The sequence below is a fragment of the Canis lupus genome, chromosome 21 (assembly GCF_011100685.1).
Source record: "Canis lupus familiaris isolate Mischka breed German Shepherd chromosome 21, alternate assembly UU_Cfam_GSD_1.0, whole genome shotgun sequence".
Classification (NCBI taxonomy): domain Eukaryota; kingdom Metazoa; phylum Chordata; class Mammalia; order Carnivora; family Canidae; genus Canis; species Canis lupus.
Window position 1 is genome coordinate 36,902,663 of NC_049242.1, and position 19,177 is coordinate 36,921,839.

A 19,177-nucleotide genomic window follows, 5' to 3' on the forward strand; every position below is an offset into this window, starting at 1 on the left:
CTAAAATATTACCATGCAAGCTCTGTGGATGACCATACGTAGCTTTTGTTTGGTCATCCAGAAACCCGGTCCTAGTTTCGTAGTAGGTGCAAGCTGTGTGTGTCTGACGATCCTGTGTCGATAATCAGTACTGTGGCCATTTGAACATTCTGACTATTTGGTTTCTGGATAAATGAGAGCCTTCCATGTTGTAAGAAGCTGCTTCGTATGTCTTGATTAACAAAAACTCACGTTCTCTCTTGTTTTTTTCAGAGAAAGCATGGACACAGACAAAGACGACCCTCACGGAAGGTACCATGAACCCAGTCGTGACCTTCATCCTGCTAGTGGTTTTCCTTGCATAATTACGTGTTCTGTTAGTTGGCGCAGATCTCACCCATGTCCTTGACTGGGGATAAGAGGGAGGCTGTGAGCCGGGGAGTTCAAGATGGTCACCCCTGGCCCCCGGCGTAGCTAACATCAGGAGCCCTTGTGTGTTGAGAGAGAGGACAGGGATTAAGCCGGGAAATGAATGAAGCTGGGAAGAAAAGAGAGCTTTGTAACTTGGCCATTAGTCTCCTAGGGATCGTGTTTTATCTTTTGCTTTTTTTTTTTCTTCCGTTCCAGGTTAGACTACACAGAGCACCAAGGAAGGATAAAAAATGCAAGGTAAGGGCGGGCCTGTCTCTAAACCGTCCTGGCTCTGGGTGTTGAGAGCACGGCTGAGGTGGCTCTGTGTCTGGTCCCTGCTGGTCTGAGCATCCTTTCGGGGATGGGGAAGGGGTTGAGGGCCTTCGCTTGAGGTGGCCGCCTGCCCCTTGTCCCCTCCACACTGGAGTGGCCTTCGCTCTTGGCTGTCTAAGCCCATTAAACCTGAAGGGGCCCTTGGAGTAGCAGGAAGTCCTTCAAGGCTGAAGCTTTTCCCCAGCTGTCTTCAGCAGGTTGCTGCTTCCTGACTCGAGGGCCCCCAGAGGAGACCTGGCTCAGTGACTCGTGCTTGGGCTGGGCCTCCCCTCTCAAAGTGGCCCTCCCTGCACTGTGAGGCCGGACATGGGGCTCCTTTGAGTAGATTCTTTGACTCGGTCCTTCCTGCCTCCAGCCACATGTGCTGCCCCCATCCACGTGGGTCTTCCGCGCTCCTGCCATTAGCTCCAGGGCCCTCTGAGGCTGTCATGCCATAGAATTTGACTGACCTGAGACTCCTGGCTTCCCCCTCCTGCACAGCCTAGCCTTGGTGGGGGGTCCTGCTTGGTGGCTCTGTTGCTATGGCAGCAAACTGCGTTTCCAAGGGTGATGCACCTCCATAGGGACAATCACAGTGGCAGGTACAAAGTAGTCGGGGAGAGTGCGTACCTGTGGAAGCACCCTCCTGCCTTGCTGCGTGGCCACGCCGGGGAGGGAAGAGTAGAACATTCTTCAGAGGAAGCTCTCGGGGACAGATGCAGCGTCTGCTATATCTTGGTGGGGTCGCGGTTGGTCCAAAGATGGCGGCATTGGTTACCTAGTGACTCAGTCAGGGAGTCTCTGACAGGTGCACCGCGGGCTCCTCACAACCTCAGAGACCACTTCGGGATCACAGGATCCCCCCAGTGGCCATTCCAGAAGCTTCACTCTTTGCAGACCCCACCTCCCTTCTCTTTCCTTTCATGCTTACCTTAAAATGCAACCTTACAGAGGCTGAGAGGAAAAGAAATGAGAAATCAGCCATCCAGTTTGCTCTGAGCAGACAGTTTTGGTTGTTTTTTTTGTTTTTGTTTTTGTTTTGTCCTATTTCTCCTTCATGCTAAGTATGAGGGAGGCCTACAAAACCCCAGTAGTGACCCCTGGCAGGGAGGCCACTATTTTGGTGACTAGTCAAAAAGTCTAGTTCAAAACCTGGTGCACGTTGTAAAGGTGGCCTGTCAGGGGAAATGTCAAAACCAGTTACGGCTTATTTTTGTCGTCGTTTCCCTGAGGCTCGGCCTCATTTTATAGAAATCGTTTTTCCCCTTGTTGTGCAGGGAAGCTCACAGTCAGATTGAGAAGAGGCGTCGGGATAAAATGAACAGTTTCATTGATGAGTTGGCTTCCCTGGTGCCCACGTGCAACGCCATGTCCAGGAAGTTAGATAAGCTTACCGTGCTGAGGATGGCCGTTCAGCACATGAAGACGTTACGAGGTGAGACCTCGGGCTTCATCTTCTTTGTGACCTTGTCCGCACATGTTGCCTCCCTCGCCTCAGTTGTGCCTGAGTCCCCAGTACAGTGTGTGTCAGTTGACAAATGTGCAGCCTTGAGCAACAGGCCTGGTGCCACGTGGGGTGATCACTGAGCTTACATGGGGTCCGGTTGGGGTTTTGCAGCCGTTCCTCCTGCCCAGGGGGTAGAGGCTGTGATGCATGCTCGTGTCTGCACGTGCCTGTGATCCTCGGGTGCCGTGTGTAGCCGAGGGGGCCACACATCTTGCATGTAGGGTGGCCTGGGTGCCGGCTGTCAGAAGGACGGGTGCACCTAGGGATGCCGGTGGGGGGGTCCCTTCCTGTCTTTCAGAGGAAAATTCACCATGGCTCCTTTAAGGAGTGAGTCACCGGCTGATGGTTCTTGCTGCATTTTACTGTCAGGGATGAACACTGATGGTATTTTCATGTTCCTGGAACATTCCCAAACCAGATAGAGTCTTCACGAGGGAGGCAGCGTCTTCCTTCCTCTCCGAGCACGGGGCGGGCGAGCACGCGGGGCAGGAAGGTGGAAGTGGCGCTCCGGTGGGGCCTCGGACCCTCGGAGGGAACTGGAAAGTGGGTGCTCAGTCCGCTCAGACCTCTGACCCGCGTGCTACAAGGATTGTGTCTTCGTGTTTCCACAAAGCCACCAGAAGGGCACAGTCGCCGGTTTTGTCTGACTTGCGATCCCCATTCAGACCTGTCTGCGTCGTGTCCACTAGAATTTCCTCTTAGTGAAGGTGATAGAGATTAGGTTATTACAAGCTAACTTTTATTAAGTTGGAAGGAAACGAGTGACACATCTCGAGTCATAAAAAGCCGGGATGTGGCTCAGCCTGTGCCTGGTTAGTTGATGTGAAAGTCCCAGGCACATCTGTCACCCTCCTTCCCCGTGTGCTGTGAATCATGGACCTTTTCTGTTTTATTTCTTCACTGTTCTGTTTTTGCGGATTCCAGGTCATTTGCTGCTGGCATTTTTCTCTTACTGTTCTCCGATGCGATGCCAGACTGACGGCCTTTTAAGCATCTTGTCCCCTCTCAGCCCGAGGACCCAGAGCTGTAGTCACTTAAGTGATGCATTTCTCTGGGTTGCCAAGCTCATTTGCCTCGTCCGATGAAGAAGCACTCCCACCAAACGCCGTCTACAATGTATTTATTTACTCAGGGCCTGGCAGCCTGGATGATTTCCCAGGAAGGCTCAGCGTGACGATTTGAGGGACTGCTGGTCAACCCATTTAATGTCAATCTTGGGAGGAGGGAATCCTCCCAGGACCCTCTGCCGCTTGGCTTCCGGTGCTGCCTTCTCTCTTTGAAACAGATTTTTCCTTCTGTCTATTACCTCTTGGCTCCCCTCCAGTGGCCAGAGCAAACTCGCTAGGTCCCCTGTGGGCAACAGTGTTGTTTTTTCAATGGCTTCTGTCCGAGGCCCGATCTAGCCCTGTCTCTGTTAAGGAAAAAGAAAGTAAGATTGAAGTTCCAGGTGGCAGGGGCCAGGCCGCATCTGGAAGGGTGGAGGCGGTGAAGTGGAATGAGACGTTACCTGAATAGAAAGTGGACCAACTCTTTCTCTTTTCTTCTCCCTAAGGTGCCACCAATCCATACACAGAAGCAAATTATAAGCCGACTTTCCTGTCAGATGATGAATTGAAACACCTCATTCTCAGGGTATGTCGCAATTACGAGCTTGTTTTGTACACACTTTTATGAATTTCTGGGTGAGGTACCAGCCTGTGGGAATTTGATGTCTAACCTTTGGACCTTCTGAGGCCCCTCGTCTTTTGGGTCTCCACCTCTGTCTGGACAGTCTTCACATTCTTTCCCTGAGGTCTTCCTCCTCCCCTTCCACGCTTGCTTAGACAAAAATGGAAGGCCCAGGCTACTGTGGTTTTTAAATAGAAGGATGCAGGATTTTGTCAAAAATAGGTAGTGAAGAATCCCATTCCCGCATGAAGGCTTTAGAAAAGGATGGACACCGATAATTGAGCATTTGTCGTCTTCTCACTTAACCGCTGGCGCAAAAACATCCACATCTACTCTTCCGCCAAAACCCCATCAAAGCAACAAAGCTTCCAAAGACTCCTCTTGCCAAGGAGGAAAAGAAATGGGGGATGCGAGGCTCTCCCCTCCTGGCCGTAGCGCTCACTTCATCTTGCTCCTCTCTGCGGAGAGGCCGTCGAGGTGGCGCCATGCAAACTTGGCTTCCGTGTGGGATTGGGTCTGCCTCTGGGTAGAGTGAGATCAACTTGGAAATCGAAGGGAAAGAAACAGGATTCAGAAACCTGTCCTCTTGTAAACTATAAAAAGAAAAACAGAAAAACCTAACTGAAGGGAACTATACCAGCCTCCTTCCCCCCACAGCCAGGGTGGACCTTGCTTGCTAAGCTCCTACAGTATCTGGGCACCTCTCTTGAGCAGACATTTGCCAGGCCTTGGGACACCAGGCCCACTCTGTTGTCACCCTGACTTTCAGCTCTGCCGGGCTTCCGGTCCTCTGTACGTCTGGCCTGTGTGCTCACTCCAGCATTCTCTACCCATCCCTGCCTCGCGTGTTATCTTAATTGGAAAGCTTTCAGCTGCAAGGAACAGATGACCTGATGAACAAATGGGGTTTTGTTTCCCAAATATAGCTGGTCCTGGGGTAGGCCATGAGGGGGTGGTGGCTCCGTGAGGGCGGCCAGAACCAGGCTCTTCCTGTCTTCGAGAACAGTCCTGCTGAGCTAGTGTACAGCTTGCTTCCTCAGTGTAGCCACGCCAGCCAGACACAAGGGGCAGCGCAGTGTCTAGCCCAGCTGTCCCTCTTCTCAAGAAAAGCTGTGCCTTCCTGAAAGCCCGATTGTAGATGTCAGCTTCTCCAGAAGATGTTACCTGATGACCCCTAGCTTCAGGGCAAGGATTTAGATTTTTCCCGCCATCATAGTAGAGGCAGGCGAGGGTCCCCCATCAGCATTTGCCACACACACTTTCCAGAGCCACAGCCATTTGCTAGATTTTCCTCCGAAAGTGGCTCTCACCACCCAGTACAGAGCGTCAGCTGTGGTCTGGTTGGCCTGGGATGGCATGGGCCTGGTGCCTTCCTTGCCACAGAAGCCATCCTATTAGTGCCACGTTTTGGGCCACTGTGATACCATCCCTCCCATTCCTGTACATGGATTATTGTTAGGTCAGGTTTTGTCCATCCTGTATAGGTGCACTTGGGTTTTTTGAACTTCTGTTTCTACCAAAGTCTATTTATTGGGTGGCCCTATGTTCCAGGTGGTCATTAGTGATCCTTCGAAGCTGCTTGCGATAGGTAGATCCCACAGGCAGGCCTGGTGTGTCTTTCGTTTTTGAGACTTAGTTCTGTATGCACGGCCCTTGGAAAATCCAAGTCCACAATAAACACGTTGGGGGCGGGGGGGGGGGGGTGTCCCAGCAAGTTTGGGATGGTCCTTGGGCCACCTCTGCCAGGGCACAGTTACTCTGACGCAGCTCTGCACTGCCCTCTCCATCCTCCTTTCATAAGGCTGGCCCGGTCCTCAGGGAGGACCTGCTGCAGTTAAGCTACTAACTGTGTCGGCAGCAGCTCTGGAGAAACCACCAGGGCTGGCTTCATGGGCACGCACCCTACGCAGCCACACGGGGCCCAGCGCTTGTTTTAATGTCCTGCTCTTGCTGTCTGGAAGATCCTGACTTTTGAACCAGGGCCTCTGCATATCCATTCTGCACTGGGCCCCGCAATCCCGGGACAGGGCCTGATTGCCGTACTGCTGATTGGATGTCTTTAGGGGAAAAAAATGAATGTGTGTATATACACAAACGGGTTTGGTTTTGAACACCTATAAAGTGTACGAAGCCTGTGTTCTCTATAGGTTTCTCTCTGTATGTATCTTTATAGATCTACATGTAATATATAAAGAAGCTCCCTTTGCAACAGCAAATGTTTAATAACTTGCTCCTACTTTTCTGAATTTCCTGTCACATGCCCACACTTGCCAGGGTATGGACCAAGGATTTTCATGCCGTTTAAGCTAAATACTTCATCTCAGGCTTGCCTTTCCTGTGCTTCTGCATCCTGCAGCATCAGTGGTGCTGGGTCTCCCCCGATGAAACCTCTCTGTCCCCTGCCCCACCCCTGGCACCTGCCTGTGGCCATGAGGCACCATCTAATCCCTTGCCATTCCGGGAGTCCACTTCCCAGAACTTTTGTGCACAGACGGCGGGGGCCGCTCAGGTGGTGTTGGAGGGGTGGGCAGCGGGAACTGGACTTGTGCTTTTCCTCACCAGTGCAGGTCTGACTTCTCCACCAAGAGCTTTCAAATGGCTTTGGCAAGTGGCGTGTCAGGGCCAGCCTGGGTGCTCCACCTCCCGTGTTCTGAAAACTAGGCAGGCGCCCCCAGAGCTTTGGCCTGCCTCCCCCGCTAACCCCGTCCTCCCTCGCCAGGGAGCCTGCCCTGTCTTCTGCGGCGCCGTGTGCCCACGGCACCCCACCCATCTCCACTTGTCAGGTGGCCCCTAGGCCCTGGCTCCTTCACCTGGTGGTGTTTATCTGCCCGGGGGAAACAGAGTCAGGATGTTTGGAGCCTTCCCTATAGGCTGACGGGAGCTCACTCTCTCGCCCTGGATGGGTTGCAACCCACTTTGTTCCCATCAGGGGTTCAGCATTCCCTCCAGGATGTCGCAGGCACCTCTTCCGAGTCACCTACCTTTTGTGCTGCTTCCCTGCACCAACGAAAGCCTCAAGACACTTCTCGTGTTAGATGTGAGACTGTCTGCAAGGTGGTGCGCAAGTTATTAATACCCTATTTTTTGACAGAACGAGGCTTCCAGCAGATGGTGCTTGGAAAGTCTCTTCCTCTCCACTGTCCTCCCCTGCCCTGTGCCAGCTTAGGGGGCCAGCTTAGGGAGGGAGCGGCCCCAGCTCCCTTCTGGCTGAGGGGCCTGGCGCCTTCTCAGCGCAGTGGTTCCCCTCCTACTGCTTTCCTGTCTGCACAGGTGCCTGTGCCATTATTTTGCCTCTGGCACACGAATTCATTTCTTAGTTCTTTGAATTAAATTACATCCCCAGAGGCCCCTCTGTGGAAAAGGGAATTGGGTTTCTCTAGATTTTTCCAAAGAACAGACTGAGGACTGGTGAATAAAGCAAGATTAGAACTGTGTTTGCTGAGCCTGAAAGCAAGCACGTGACCGAGCGTGGAGCACCCTCCGCATCCCTGGGAGGCCCCCGGCTGGAGCCGAGCGGTTGTCCGTCCTCAGAGCCCTGGGTGTAGGGTTCACGTGCACCTAGACCCCACGAGCTGCAGCTCTCAGACTCTGCAGCTTTGGTATTTATCCGCTTCAGTCTAACAAATAGCATCCTGTCTCCGTATCTGCCTTTCCTGGGACTTGAGATGTTTTACCTGCATTTAAAGTGAAGGAGAAGGAAAGAGAACGGAGGGGAAAGTTTTGCTTTGCTTTGCTTGCCTTACTTAGGATGTAGGCAGCCCAGCCCCGGATCCAGAAATGATCTTTGAGAGCAGTAGTTCTCCATCCTGTGTACATTAGAATCATTTGGGGTGGGGGTGAGAACGATACTCCTGACCCAGCCCCACCCCAGGCCATCAGCGCGAAAACAGCAGCAGCACAAACACACAACGCGCCGCTCCAGCTGTTGAGAACCATCGGAGAGAGCGCTCCGTAAATGGCAGTGTTCAGGCTGAGGGCCAGGGTGGCCGGGATATCGGGAGGGGGTTTTGATGTAAGGGCTCCTTTCGATCTCAGATTCTATGATTCTACATAGTTACAAGTAACAAAATAAAACAGGACATTTCCAGACCTTGATATACTCCAAGGAAAATTCTTAAAATGAATTCAGTGTTGTAACTGAAATTGCTTCCGTTGGACCGTCCCCCGTATGACGACGACGACGATGATGATCCAAATGTCCATACCTGCCTTTGAGAGAATCTTCTTCTTCTCATGAGGCGTTCCTTTTGAGCGTCCTGGGCTCAGGATGCTTGTGAAACTCGATGAGTACAGTTCTGTGCTTTGGATACTTAGCAGACAAATCCTTAGTTGCTATCAGAGTGATTACAAACCGTGTTTCCTAAAGTGCGGTAAATTGATTATCCATTTCTCCTGATTAGGCAGCAGATGGATTTTTGTTTGTCGTAGGATGTGACCGAGGGAAGATACTCTTCGTCTCAGAGTCTGTCTTCAAGATCCTCAACTACAGCCAGGTATTATTGCTTATGCTTCTGTTGGTGGTGGGCAGCCTCACGGCTGCCAGAAAGGTCACCCCACTTTTTAGAATAATTATAATATACAAGCCACACATAAAAGGCTTATATTATAACTCCCCCCCCCACACACACACACACATACCCAATGCTTCTTCCAGAAAATTTGTAATTTCTTAACAGAGAAGTAAATTTAAACCTAGAAAAAAAAATTTTTTTTTTAAGTTTTATGTATTTTTTTTAGAGAGAGAGAATGCATGGCAGGAAGGGGCAGAAGGAAAGAGAATCTTAAGCAGCCTGCAATCAGTGCCGAGCCTGATATGGGGCTCAGTCTCATGACCCTGGGATCATGACCTGAGCCAAAATCAAAAGTTGGACACTTAACCGACTGAGCCACCGGGGTGCCCCTAGAAAAAATCTTTTTAGTATGTGTTCTATGCTTCCCTCACTGGAAGGTTTGACTGTGATCTCATCAGCAGCTTTATACTTTCTTATTGCTGCACAGTGAATATCCCGCAGCTAGAGAGAGCGGGGGAGGCACGAGGCAAGGGGCTACCTGACCAGGAAAGGCAGATGATAACCAGAGAATGAAACAATGGGGATCCACCCATACTGTGTTTGTGATGATGTATCCCTTTTTCGTTCTATTGAATCTCGGCTCCTTCTAAAAATAAAAAAAAAAAAAAAGAGTGTAATAATACCTTTTATGATTGTTCATAGGATGCAGTAAGATAAGCATGCCCAGAAGCTTCTAGAGCAAAGTTTTTTAAGCAGGGACACTCTGTCCCTAGCATTCTTATTCACGTATCCACCCATGCATCCACTTATTCACTCATTCCTTCACCTGCTGGTGTTTGCATGGGAAGCTGGTAAGGCAGCAGAATTGAAGAATCAAAAGGATATTTGTGTGAACTAGAATGAATGTAAGTTGAATGTATCCAGAGTGTCTTGCTCTTCTTGGTCTTGGGGCAAAGTTATGAAGGCAGTTCTTATTTTCCCTGCTGCCACACAAGGCCGTGGAGGCACACGGTGTGACACAACACCACGAGGGCTCAGTGGGGCTAGAGTCCCCGCCCACACCCTGTGCTCCTAGCAGGGCACTTGTGGCATCCGGAATAAATAACAGGGAACACGTACAGCTGAAAGACTCCTGCCTTCGAGGAGCGTGAACTATTTATAGAAGTATAAATATACGCCCTTCCCCCTCCTGTGTCACGGACACCAAAGTCCCGATGCCTCGCTCCCTGTCCTGTGTGTCCCTAGGCACAGCGATTGGACAGGTTACTTGTTCACACTGGACATATTTGAAATTCCCATGCCTAGAAATACAAACTAAAACGCAGAGCGCCTGTTGGCGAAGTTGTATTCCACGTGCTGTTGACGTGTGGTTTCCACGCTTCCTCCCCACAGAACGATCTGATCGGTCAGAGTCTGTTTGACTACCTGCACCCTAAAGATATCGCCAAAGTGAAGGAGCAGCTCTCCTCCTCGGACACGGCGCCCCGGGAGCGGCTCATAGATGCAAAAAGTGAGTCCAGGAGCAGGCCGCGGCTGCTTCCTCGGGGCCCGCCCGCACGGCTGAGCGAGGACCGCAGCGTGTGCCGATGCGCTCAGCCCCCGGCCTCCCTCCTCTCTGCCCCTTACCTGGGTCACACGTGCTCTCCCGGGCTCAATGCGGTTATCCACCTACCTTCGTATTTGTTTTGCTTTACGTAATGTCCAAATCCACAGGGAGGAAAAACAGCTATTTTGATTCTTTCTGGGTTTTAGACTCGCCCCCCCTCCCCCAGAATCTATAAATTCCCAGTTGTGTGCCCCTGAGTTTAAAGGGCTCACACCAGTTTGATTTGTGCCCCCTGAAAAAATTCCCTCTATTTACTCGAGTTACACTCATGCAGCCTCCTAAGATAAAAGTAAGAAAACTTGAAATATAAATTGGAAGTTTCTTTGGCCAAAGTGGTTCCTCATTAGTTGGGGCCCCCTCCTGGCTTCACGTTCCCCCCCCACCGCTTCTCTCACCCGTGTCCCCCCTCCCCGTCCCTCCTGCGTGAGGCCCTGTAGGTCTTCCCCCATCAGGCTCTCCCATCCGGGGAGTCTGTGTGCTCCGGCAGTTAGGAGCGTGGAGCCTGGAGTCTGGTTGCCAGGCTCACTTCCTGGCTCTACCGTTTGTCAGCTGTGACCTTGAGCAAGTTACTTAACCTCTCTGTGCCTCCGTTTCCTTATCTACAAAATAGTACCGGTTTCGTGGGGTGGTTGCGAGGATTAACTATATCACTATACATAAAGCACATGGGGCAGCTCCTGGCACACAGTGGGCACGGGGTCAGTGCCGCGAGCTCACCGGCCAGTGTGGTCATGGCCCAAGTTTCCTGCTTGCACGCTCCCCCATGTCAGTCCCCAGAGGGAAACGTCCCCAGAGAGACCTCCTTTAAACCATCCTTTTCATTAAGGCACTCCTCTTCCGAAAACTTCAACGTGGCCCCCGGTCCCTGTTGCCTTTTCTAGTCTGGCCCTGGCAATTTTTGGTAGTGACACGAAGAGAAAAAGGAGGTGATGTTTGGTCCTTGCCTTTAAGGCTTGTGCCATACAGTCGAGGAGACCTGGGGCCAGCACCCCACGTGATAGGTACCTCCATAGAAATAGTGCCAAGCAGAGAGAACAGAGGACTCGTTTTCATGTGGACCCGAGGACAGGCATCCCCGAGGAGGTGACGGCTGGGGTGGGTCTGAAAGGAGGAGTCGCGGTGGGTGCACCAGGTGATAAAGAGAAGAACAGAGCGGCGGGGGGGTAGGGGTGGGGGGAGGATCTCAGGATGGAGACGCATCCCCACTGTGTGCTAGGGTGAAAAGGAGCGGGGAGGGGGCCGTGTGCATTCCAGGGAGGCTCAGCCGGGAGGCCCTGTGGGAGGTAGGTTGGAGGGGTGACGTCCAGGAGCAGCCCCGGCAGTGGCCCCCTCTCTGGCTTCTCCCACGGTGGGCGCTCGTTATCCCCGGACAGTCTGCAGACCAGTAGCCAGTGTTCGCAGCAGGATCGCAGTCCCGCTCCTACCGGTAGCTGCTTTCTAGGAGATCTGGAAACCTTTCCAGATTGACAGCCCGCTCACCCGCGTTGCGTCTTTCAGGCGTCAGTGAGGAGGAATGGTCGGTATGAGGCAGTGAGGCAGGAAAGAGGAGGCTTTCTTCAAGGTCACTCTCCCCCTCCTGACAGACAATACTACTCTCAGTTTATCACATTTTGTGTATTGATTTGCAGCTGGACTTCCAGTTAAAACAGATATAACCCCTGGGCCATCTCGATTATGTTCTGGAGCACGACGTTCTTTCTTCTGTAGGATGAAGTGTAACAGGCCTTCAGTAAAGGTGGAAGACAAGGACTTCCCCTCTACCTGTTCAAAGAAAAAAGGTAACCATTTCACTTCTTCACGGTCTTCCTGTAGGGCCACCGGGGCGGCCCGGGTCGCGAGCTCGCGGTCGTGGGGTCGAGCCGCGCATGGGGCTCTGCGCCCAGGGTGGAGTCTGCTTCGGATCCCCTCTCCCTCCCACGCCGTCTCTTCTCTCTTGCTGTCAAGAAAATAAATAAAATCTTTTAAAATAAAATAAGAAAATCCTGATACAGGCGAGGCTGGCTCGGTGCACGGGAGCGCTCAGCACGGTGTTGGCTCAGTGGTCCCCTGCAGGTCCCGGGGGCCGTTGTCCCCTACAGGGTAGGGCCGTTGGGGAGCAGGGGCGATTGGAAAGCCCCGACGGTTGTCACAGTGACAGAGACTCGTGGGAAAGCTTCCTCCGTTTAAATTTTGTTTCCATGTGGTTGAGAAGGAACACCCTGAGCCACGATGCCCGCCGCCTCCGAGCATCCCGCTGCCCGCCGAAATTACTCTTGCCGCATCCACCAATGACTTCCATGTTGCCGAACACAACGGACACTTCATTTTTCTTCCATCTTAAAGTATTTTTTTCCCCTAGGATTCCATGAAACCTCCTACTTCTCGTCTCCCCCATCCTCTGCCACTCTAGGCCTCCTCCCCACCTCCTTTTGCTGGCTCCTCGTCTGTCCTGTGCCACCTTTCTATCTACACGTGATCCGTAGGCCATGTCTTCTCCCTTGGTTTGCGGTGCCACTTCCATGCCGGTGGCTTCCAAGTTTCTATTTCTGGCCCAGGTTTTTCTTTTGAGCTGCAGATCCGTAAGTCGGCTTCTTAAATCTATCTGCTCAGCCCTCTCAAGGGCACCTCAAACCTGATCTGTGCGGAAGTGACCACCGAGCTCCTCCCTGATGTAAATGGCACCACAGCACCTGGCTGCACATCCTGGGAGCTGGAGAGGCGCCCTCAGCCCGCTTCACTCCCTCTTCCAGTCCGGTCAGGTGCAAAGTCCTGCCACCATGAACCCCCTACAGAAGTTATCCGACTGCGCTTATCCACCTACCTCCCCGTTGACCGCATCCCTCAGACCCGGGCTACCCGCCGCTCTCACCGCGGCCGGTGGAGTAGGCTCCTCACACTTGCCTTCTCTCCACACAGCAGCCAGAATGATCTTTTTAAAGCAAACCTGTCTTTGGTTCCCTACTTAAAACCCTGTAGTGTTTCCCATTGCTCTTGGAGAAAAGTCAGGAGTCCTTAACGCGACCGCGACCGCCCCCACTCCACGTGTTCAGCTGTGGCGACTTCCTTTCGATGCCTCCTCCCCCTTTCTGCCATGGTCTCCGACTGGAATGCCTGCCCCCCACGCCTGTCCGTCGGCTCCCTTCAGCCAGCTGGCTGGCCTTGTCCTTTAGAGCCGGGCGTCGGGGTCAGGCCACCCCGGGCCCTCCTGTAGCCCCTGCAGGTGCCCTTGCTAGCACTTTCTTGCAGTTGCACTGTCACTCATTCATACGCTTGTTTGAGTCTGTGTGCTCAGTGCGGCACGTCTGATTGGTCTTCCGGTGACTACCCCGGACCTGATGCTCGGTGAGCGCCCCATAAGGATGTGCTCGTTGTTGAACTCCACAGCTGTTCTGCACGGAATGTGTCCAAGTGAAATCCTTCTCCCTCTTCTCTAAGGCAGACTCCATGTCCTCTCTTCTCCGAGTCCCTGAGCAGTAGCAAACATTCAATCCAAGAAAGGTGGAGTCCCCTTCGTTTTCTTTCTTTCATGCCAAATGTTTTGATATTCCCGCCAGACCCCACGAGTTCTCAGGAACCTCCCGGCCTCCTCGTCCTCACTGCGGGGCCAGAGCACATCCTCACCACCTCTTGCTGTGTGCTTGTCTTACTCTGTGTGCTCCTTGCTCTTCCGGTTTACCTATCGCTCTGCTCCTAGGGTATCCAAACCACAATTTCCTTTGCTGTTTCTCCACTTAAATACCTTCAGAAGCTCTCCATTTCTTGTGTGATAAACACGTATTTGTTAGCAAACAGTCTAAGACCCCAATAATCTGCCCCCAACTCACCGTTCCAGCTCCACCTCCAGCCCTTCCCTTTCCACTTCAGCCACACGGAGCTCTCTATTGTTTCTTGTACGGGGACGGGACGTGCCTCTGTGCTTTGTACCTTCTCAACCTTCGTATATCCTAGTCCCTTAGCCAGTGCTCATCCTTCTTGATCACCTCCTACGTGGTTTTCCTGGGCGGCTCTCCTCTCCCCAGGTAGATTGACTCCTTCCTTGGTATATGCGACGCCCTTGGCATAACCGGTCCTGCTCCACACGTAGGCCCCAGGATGATAGCTGTCTGCTTCTAAATCTTCCTCTCTTGCCAGTTCTCCCTTCCAGAGAGTAGAGCTTTGTTCACTTTTTGACTCCCTTCCCACATCCCGGGCCGCCGCAGGCTGCCCATGCCTGCTTGCCCAGAGCCGTCCTGTCACTGACCATGGACTTTGCTTTCTAGCAGATCGAAAGAGCTTCTGCACCATCCACAGCACAGGGTACCTGAAGAGCTGGCCACCCACAAAGATGGGGCTGGACGAGGACAGCGAACCAGACAACGAGGGCTGTAACCTCAGCTGCCTTGTCGCCATCGGACGCCTGCATTCTCACGTGGTCCCGCAGCCGGTGAACGGGGACATCAGGGTGAAATCCATGGAATATGTGTCTCGGCACGCAATAGATGGGAAGTTTGTTTTTGTAGACCAGAGGTAAGAGTCTGCGTACTACCCTTGAACAATAATGGTACAAGATTTTCACCTCTGAGTAAAGCAGAGAAGGCTGGGCCATCAGCTGGCTTCCCTGAGGGTAAAGAGAGAAGGAAGGGATGGGGATCTCTGCTAAAAAATGAGACCCATCCGAATGTCATCATAAACAGAGATTTTTCTCTCTAATGCTCTTTGGCGTGTAGCGACAGTTAAGGAGACATTGTCATGGTCTGAGGTCCATGGCCAGGGGAGAAATGATAGGCCTGGGATGCTGTCTGAGGGTGGGTGGAAGGTTCAGGACCACAGCTGGGATCAGAATTCTGGACTGTGGGGCTTGGAAAAGATGATCTAGTCCTGAGCTGTCTGGTACAGTGGACGTTGGCTATAGCAATCTCACATGGCTATTCGTTTTTTTTTTTTTTTTTTTTTTTAAGATTTTATTTATTTACTCATGAGAGATACAGAGAGAGAGAGAGAGGCAGAGACACAGGCAGAGGGAGAAGCAGGCTCCATGCAGGGAGCCCGACATGGGACTCGATCCCGGGTCTCCAGGATCAGGCCCTGGGCTGAAGGCGGCGCCAAACCGCTGAGCCACCCGGGCTGCCCGGCTATTCAGGTTTTAATTGAAACTACGCTCAGAGGTGTCCGGCCCCCTAGGCATACTGCAGGTGCTCAGCTACATGAGGCTGAGGGCACAGCCTAGCACATCGCCACTACAGAAAGCTCCATCGGCAACACTGACCTAGTCCAGTCTCACTCTTAATAGATGAGGAACTGGGGGCCCCCCGACGACTGGCCCCCTCCCATTCACAGCTGAGCAGTACTAGACCTGAGCCAAGAACCCAGATGTCCCAAGTTTGCCACTGCTCTCTGCTGTCTCCTTGAGAATATTCACCGGCTGATTATTTTTCTGGCTATTAGAAATAATCACTACACACTAGAAAAAAACACCACCATTTTCCAGGGCTCTAGTGTCCCCTGCCACTGGAGCTTCTGATGTTTGATCATCCTGATTAAAAAAAAAAAAAAAAAAATGTAGTGAGATAGAGAAAGTTTGCCCTGGGGTTTGGATTTCTATCACATTTTTGGCTAATATGGTTACATTTTTAAGCCTCCGTTGTTGGAAAACAGCCCCTTTGAAAGGCTTCTTTCCTTTCTTTTCCCCCTGCTTTTATAGTGTTGGTTAAGTTCAGTTGCACCAAAAAAAAAAAAAAAATATATATATCTCCATATCCACATCCACCTAGTAAGCCCTCTGGAAGGCCATCCAGGGTGGACCTTGTTCTCATCAGCTCTGGCGGGGTTCATCCACTGAGCAGAGGCTGTTAACCATCTCAATAACTTTTTTTTTTTTTTTTAATATTCTAGGGCAACAGCTATTTTGGCATATTTACCACAAGAACTTCTAGGCACATCATGTTATGAATACTTTCACCAAGACGACATAGGACATCTTGCAGAATGTCACAGGCAAGGTAAGCTGGGCTGTACGAAAGGTCTTAAGGTCAGGGTGTCCCCCTGCTTCAAAACTAGTCCGCATAAACGTTCCAGAGAAATCTGCCCCTGGTGACGTGGGGGTCAGCCAGCCCAGAGGTCTCGAAGCCAACGTCTCTGAGGAGACGAGGCTGGTGTTCCCAGGCCCTGTTTATCCCCTCAAGGAGAGCCCACCTCGGCCTGCCTAGCAGTTTTCTGTACTTAGGACAGTGCAGTTTCTGGAAAGTCTCTCTTGTTCAGAGGATTTACAGGAACGCTGTAAAGATTTAGCTCAAACAATCTTGATTCTCTTTTCCATAAAACCCTGCAGTGCCTTCTGTATTTTCCCTTGACTTTTGGCACCGGCACAGACTAGCCTCCTGGGAGGGACCGGTACTGACCCCTTCCCTCTGTGTCCCATTGGTTCACCTCAGACCTGCACTTCCAAAGAGGTCCCTTGTTGTACCTCCGCTGCCACAGCCCTACTCAGGCCCTTGTGCCCAACCCATAATTGTGATCGACTCCTAGCAGGCCTCCCTGCTCCCTTCTGCCCCCAGCCCCTTCCATGTTTCATACTTGTCCCATTTATGCCCCAACAGATTGAGCTCGATAATGTCACATCCCTGCCTAAATCTCTGGCCTTTAGACTCCAGGCCTTTGACCAGTGTTCAAGGCCCTCCTCAGCTTCACCCCCACCAGGCCCTGCCACTTGTGGGGCACTGCTGAGTCCTTTCCTCCCTCCCTCTGACACACTTGTAGCCCTCCTTCCTCTGCGTAGCCGCTCCTCATTCCTATCCTGAGGGCAGGGGTCATGCACCGCCCCCCTCCATCCCCAGTGCCTGCCTGGCACACGAAAGGCGCTTGTTCCATGTTCGTCACATAAAATAATGAAATGTGACTAGGTGAGTGACGTCTCAGGCTTCAGATGTCCTAAAAGTGCTGCCCTGCCCTCTGGCTTTGTGATGGGGAAGGAACACGAGCCCTTTGGACACTTGTGGCTCCCTTCACAGCGGGTCCCGGCCACGCGTCTGAATTGCAGTTATTCCCTGGCGCCTGCAGTTCATACACTGAACAACAGCGAGAGATTCACAGATGAATCGAAAGGCTGCGAGTCAAGGCCTCAGAAGCAGCCCACCCCGAGGGCCGCCCCCGCGGCTCAGCGTGAGCAGTGCGGCAGGCCCCGGGCGCCTCAGTCGCAGAGCGCGAGCCCCTTGAAGGGTGGCGGCAGCGGGGTCCAGGCGCACTTAGGGTTTGCTTAGTTCACTGTGTTGGTCTGAGGAAGCAATATTCATGGTTTCTTTGCATTTTCAGTTTTACAGACGAGAGAAAAGATCACGACTAATTGCTATAAGTTTAAAATCAAAGATGGTTCTTTCATCACGCTCCGGAGTCGATGGTTCAGTTTCATGAACCCTTGGACCAAGGAAGTAGAGTACATCGTCTCAACCAACACTGTTGTTTTGTAAGTGTCCCCCCGCCCGGGAAGCTCTCTTGCCTCCAGGACAAATGCCCGGGCTCCTTACCTGGGAAGGCGGGTGCAGGCGGCAGCCAGTGGCGCACCCTCTAAGGCTACCGGCCGATACCCGGCGAGGCCTCGGGATGGGCAGAGGCCAAAGGGGTCGGTAACCAAGAACACGCTTCGATGTGCGTGCCGTGCAGGCCCCTGGCTCGTGGAATTGCCACGGGAGCAGCAACCGTTCCTTCCCGATACGGCAGTTAGCTTTTGACGCCCGAAGGCCCTGCACGCTGGGCGCCTGGGCGCTGCCGTGCAGAGGCCGACAGCCCAGGAGAGGCTCGCCCGGGTGCCGCCTCATGCTGGCCTTGGCTCAGGGCCCCCGTGCCCGCCGGGCTGGCCGCCCGAGCGCTGGCAGCCCAAAGCCCGCCTCAGAGGCCGCCACCTGCCAGGCGAGCAGGGAAGGGGCCCCTCTTGGGCGAGGACTGCTCCCCGCATCTCCTTCCCCATGGTGTCCAGAGCAGAGTGAGGGGCCGGGGCTAGGTCCCTGCACACTGGCAGGAGAGGAGGCCCCGTAGCAATGGCAGTGGGCGGCTGCAGTCACCTTCTCTGCCGGACTGTGTCCTCTACAAACCAGGAAGGCCCAGGCAGGCAGTGAGGCCAAAGGCCGGGATGCTGTCCACCGTGTTCTCGAACAGCGAGGAGACCTGCTGAGCCACTCAGGCAGACACTTCATTTTCTGGCCTGTCCAGGTCCAGAGTGGACACCGGACACCTTGGCCAAGGTGAAAGGTGCACGGTTCTGAGCAGGCCTGACTCATGTTTCCTTATTGCTGGGATGTTCACAGAGCCAACGTCCTGGAAGGCGGGGACCCAACCTTCCCGCAGCTCACAGCGTCCCCCCACAGCATGGACAGCATGCTGCCCTCTGGAGAAGGTAACTATGTACTGCAGGGGCATCGGGGCTTGCCCATGAGAAGCTGCTCGTGGCCAGTGTACCCCCTCCCCAACTATTTGGTGTCCCCAGCCCCCATATTTTATGGAAGGGAGGCTTCAAGCAGATGAGCCCTAAGGACGTTGTCCTCTCACTTTCTCTGTGGAGCCTGGAATACTGAGAGCTCGTTCCAAGGTTGCCGGGACCTTGGAAGCCCTTGGAATAGGAAACTCGTTGCTCCTCTTGGGCTTTCCTCCGTGTTGCCCAGTGCTGGGATGTGGTGCTTTTTGGTACTGTCACTGGCTCCTGGGGGGGAGGAGGGTCTCTGTCAGTGGGGCTCCCTTCTGGGCTTGGCCCTGGCCTCTGCACCTGACGTACCCTTCCACGGCACCACCTCCGCTTGCATGGCTTCCTTCAGTCCCCTCCTCTCCACCACCGACTCTTACATCTGATCTCTCTGTCTCTGGAGCCATAGGTCTGTCTCTCCACCTGCCTCCTGGACAGAGCCACCTGGAGTCTCAAAAGCACCTGAAATTTAGCCTCTCCAAACCGATTCTCTGCACTCCTTCATCTGGTTGGTTAAGCCAGAAACCTTGACTCTTCCTTCATGCCCGTTCTATCTGAGCACGAGGTCCTGTCCCTTCTGCCCCTCTTAGACTTCTCCATCTCCCTCCCATCTGTCGCCCGGATTGTTGCAGAGAATTTTTTAATCGTAGTCTTACTCCCCCACCCAACCCCTTTCCTCCGCTGTAGTTCACGCTCCATGCAGTGGACTTCCCAGTAACCCAACCTAAGTGCCTTTTCTGTGCGAAGTGTTTGGCACGCCTTATCTCTGGATCCTG

The 19,177-nt window shown here is 53.0% G+C and overlaps 1 protein-coding gene across 16 annotated transcripts in view; it reads left to right on the plus strand.

The window, feature by feature from the left end:
• The window catches only part of ARNTL (aryl hydrocarbon receptor nuclear translocator like), a 101,444-nt gene that overhangs the window by 73,353 nt on the left and 8,914 nt on the right, over positions 1-19,177 (plus strand). For 5 of the 16 annotated variants that reach the window (XM_038569067.1, XM_038569069.1, XM_038569068.1 and 2 more), the window contains 12 exons: positions 253-291; positions 607-648; positions 1,980-2,137; positions 3,762-3,841; positions 8,278-8,370; positions 9,781-9,898; positions 11,623-11,772; positions 14,233-14,479; positions 15,845-15,951; positions 17,261-17,411; positions 18,250-18,338; positions 18,805-18,909. In XM_038569067.1, coding sequence (XP_038424995.1) covers positions 253-291; positions 607-648; positions 1,980-2,137; positions 3,762-3,841; positions 8,278-8,370; positions 9,781-9,898; positions 11,623-11,772; positions 14,233-14,479; positions 15,845-15,951; positions 17,261-17,411; positions 18,250-18,338; positions 18,805-18,909 — 1,379 coding nt within the window. The remainder of the gene's footprint in view (positions 1-252; positions 292-606; positions 649-1,979; positions 2,138-3,761; positions 3,842-8,277; positions 8,371-9,780; positions 9,899-11,622; positions 11,773-14,232; positions 14,480-15,844; positions 15,952-17,260; positions 17,412-18,249; positions 18,339-18,804; positions 18,910-19,177) is intronic. The other 11 variants (XM_038569072.1, XM_038569073.1, XM_038569075.1 and 8 more) reach the window with 3 other exon arrangements.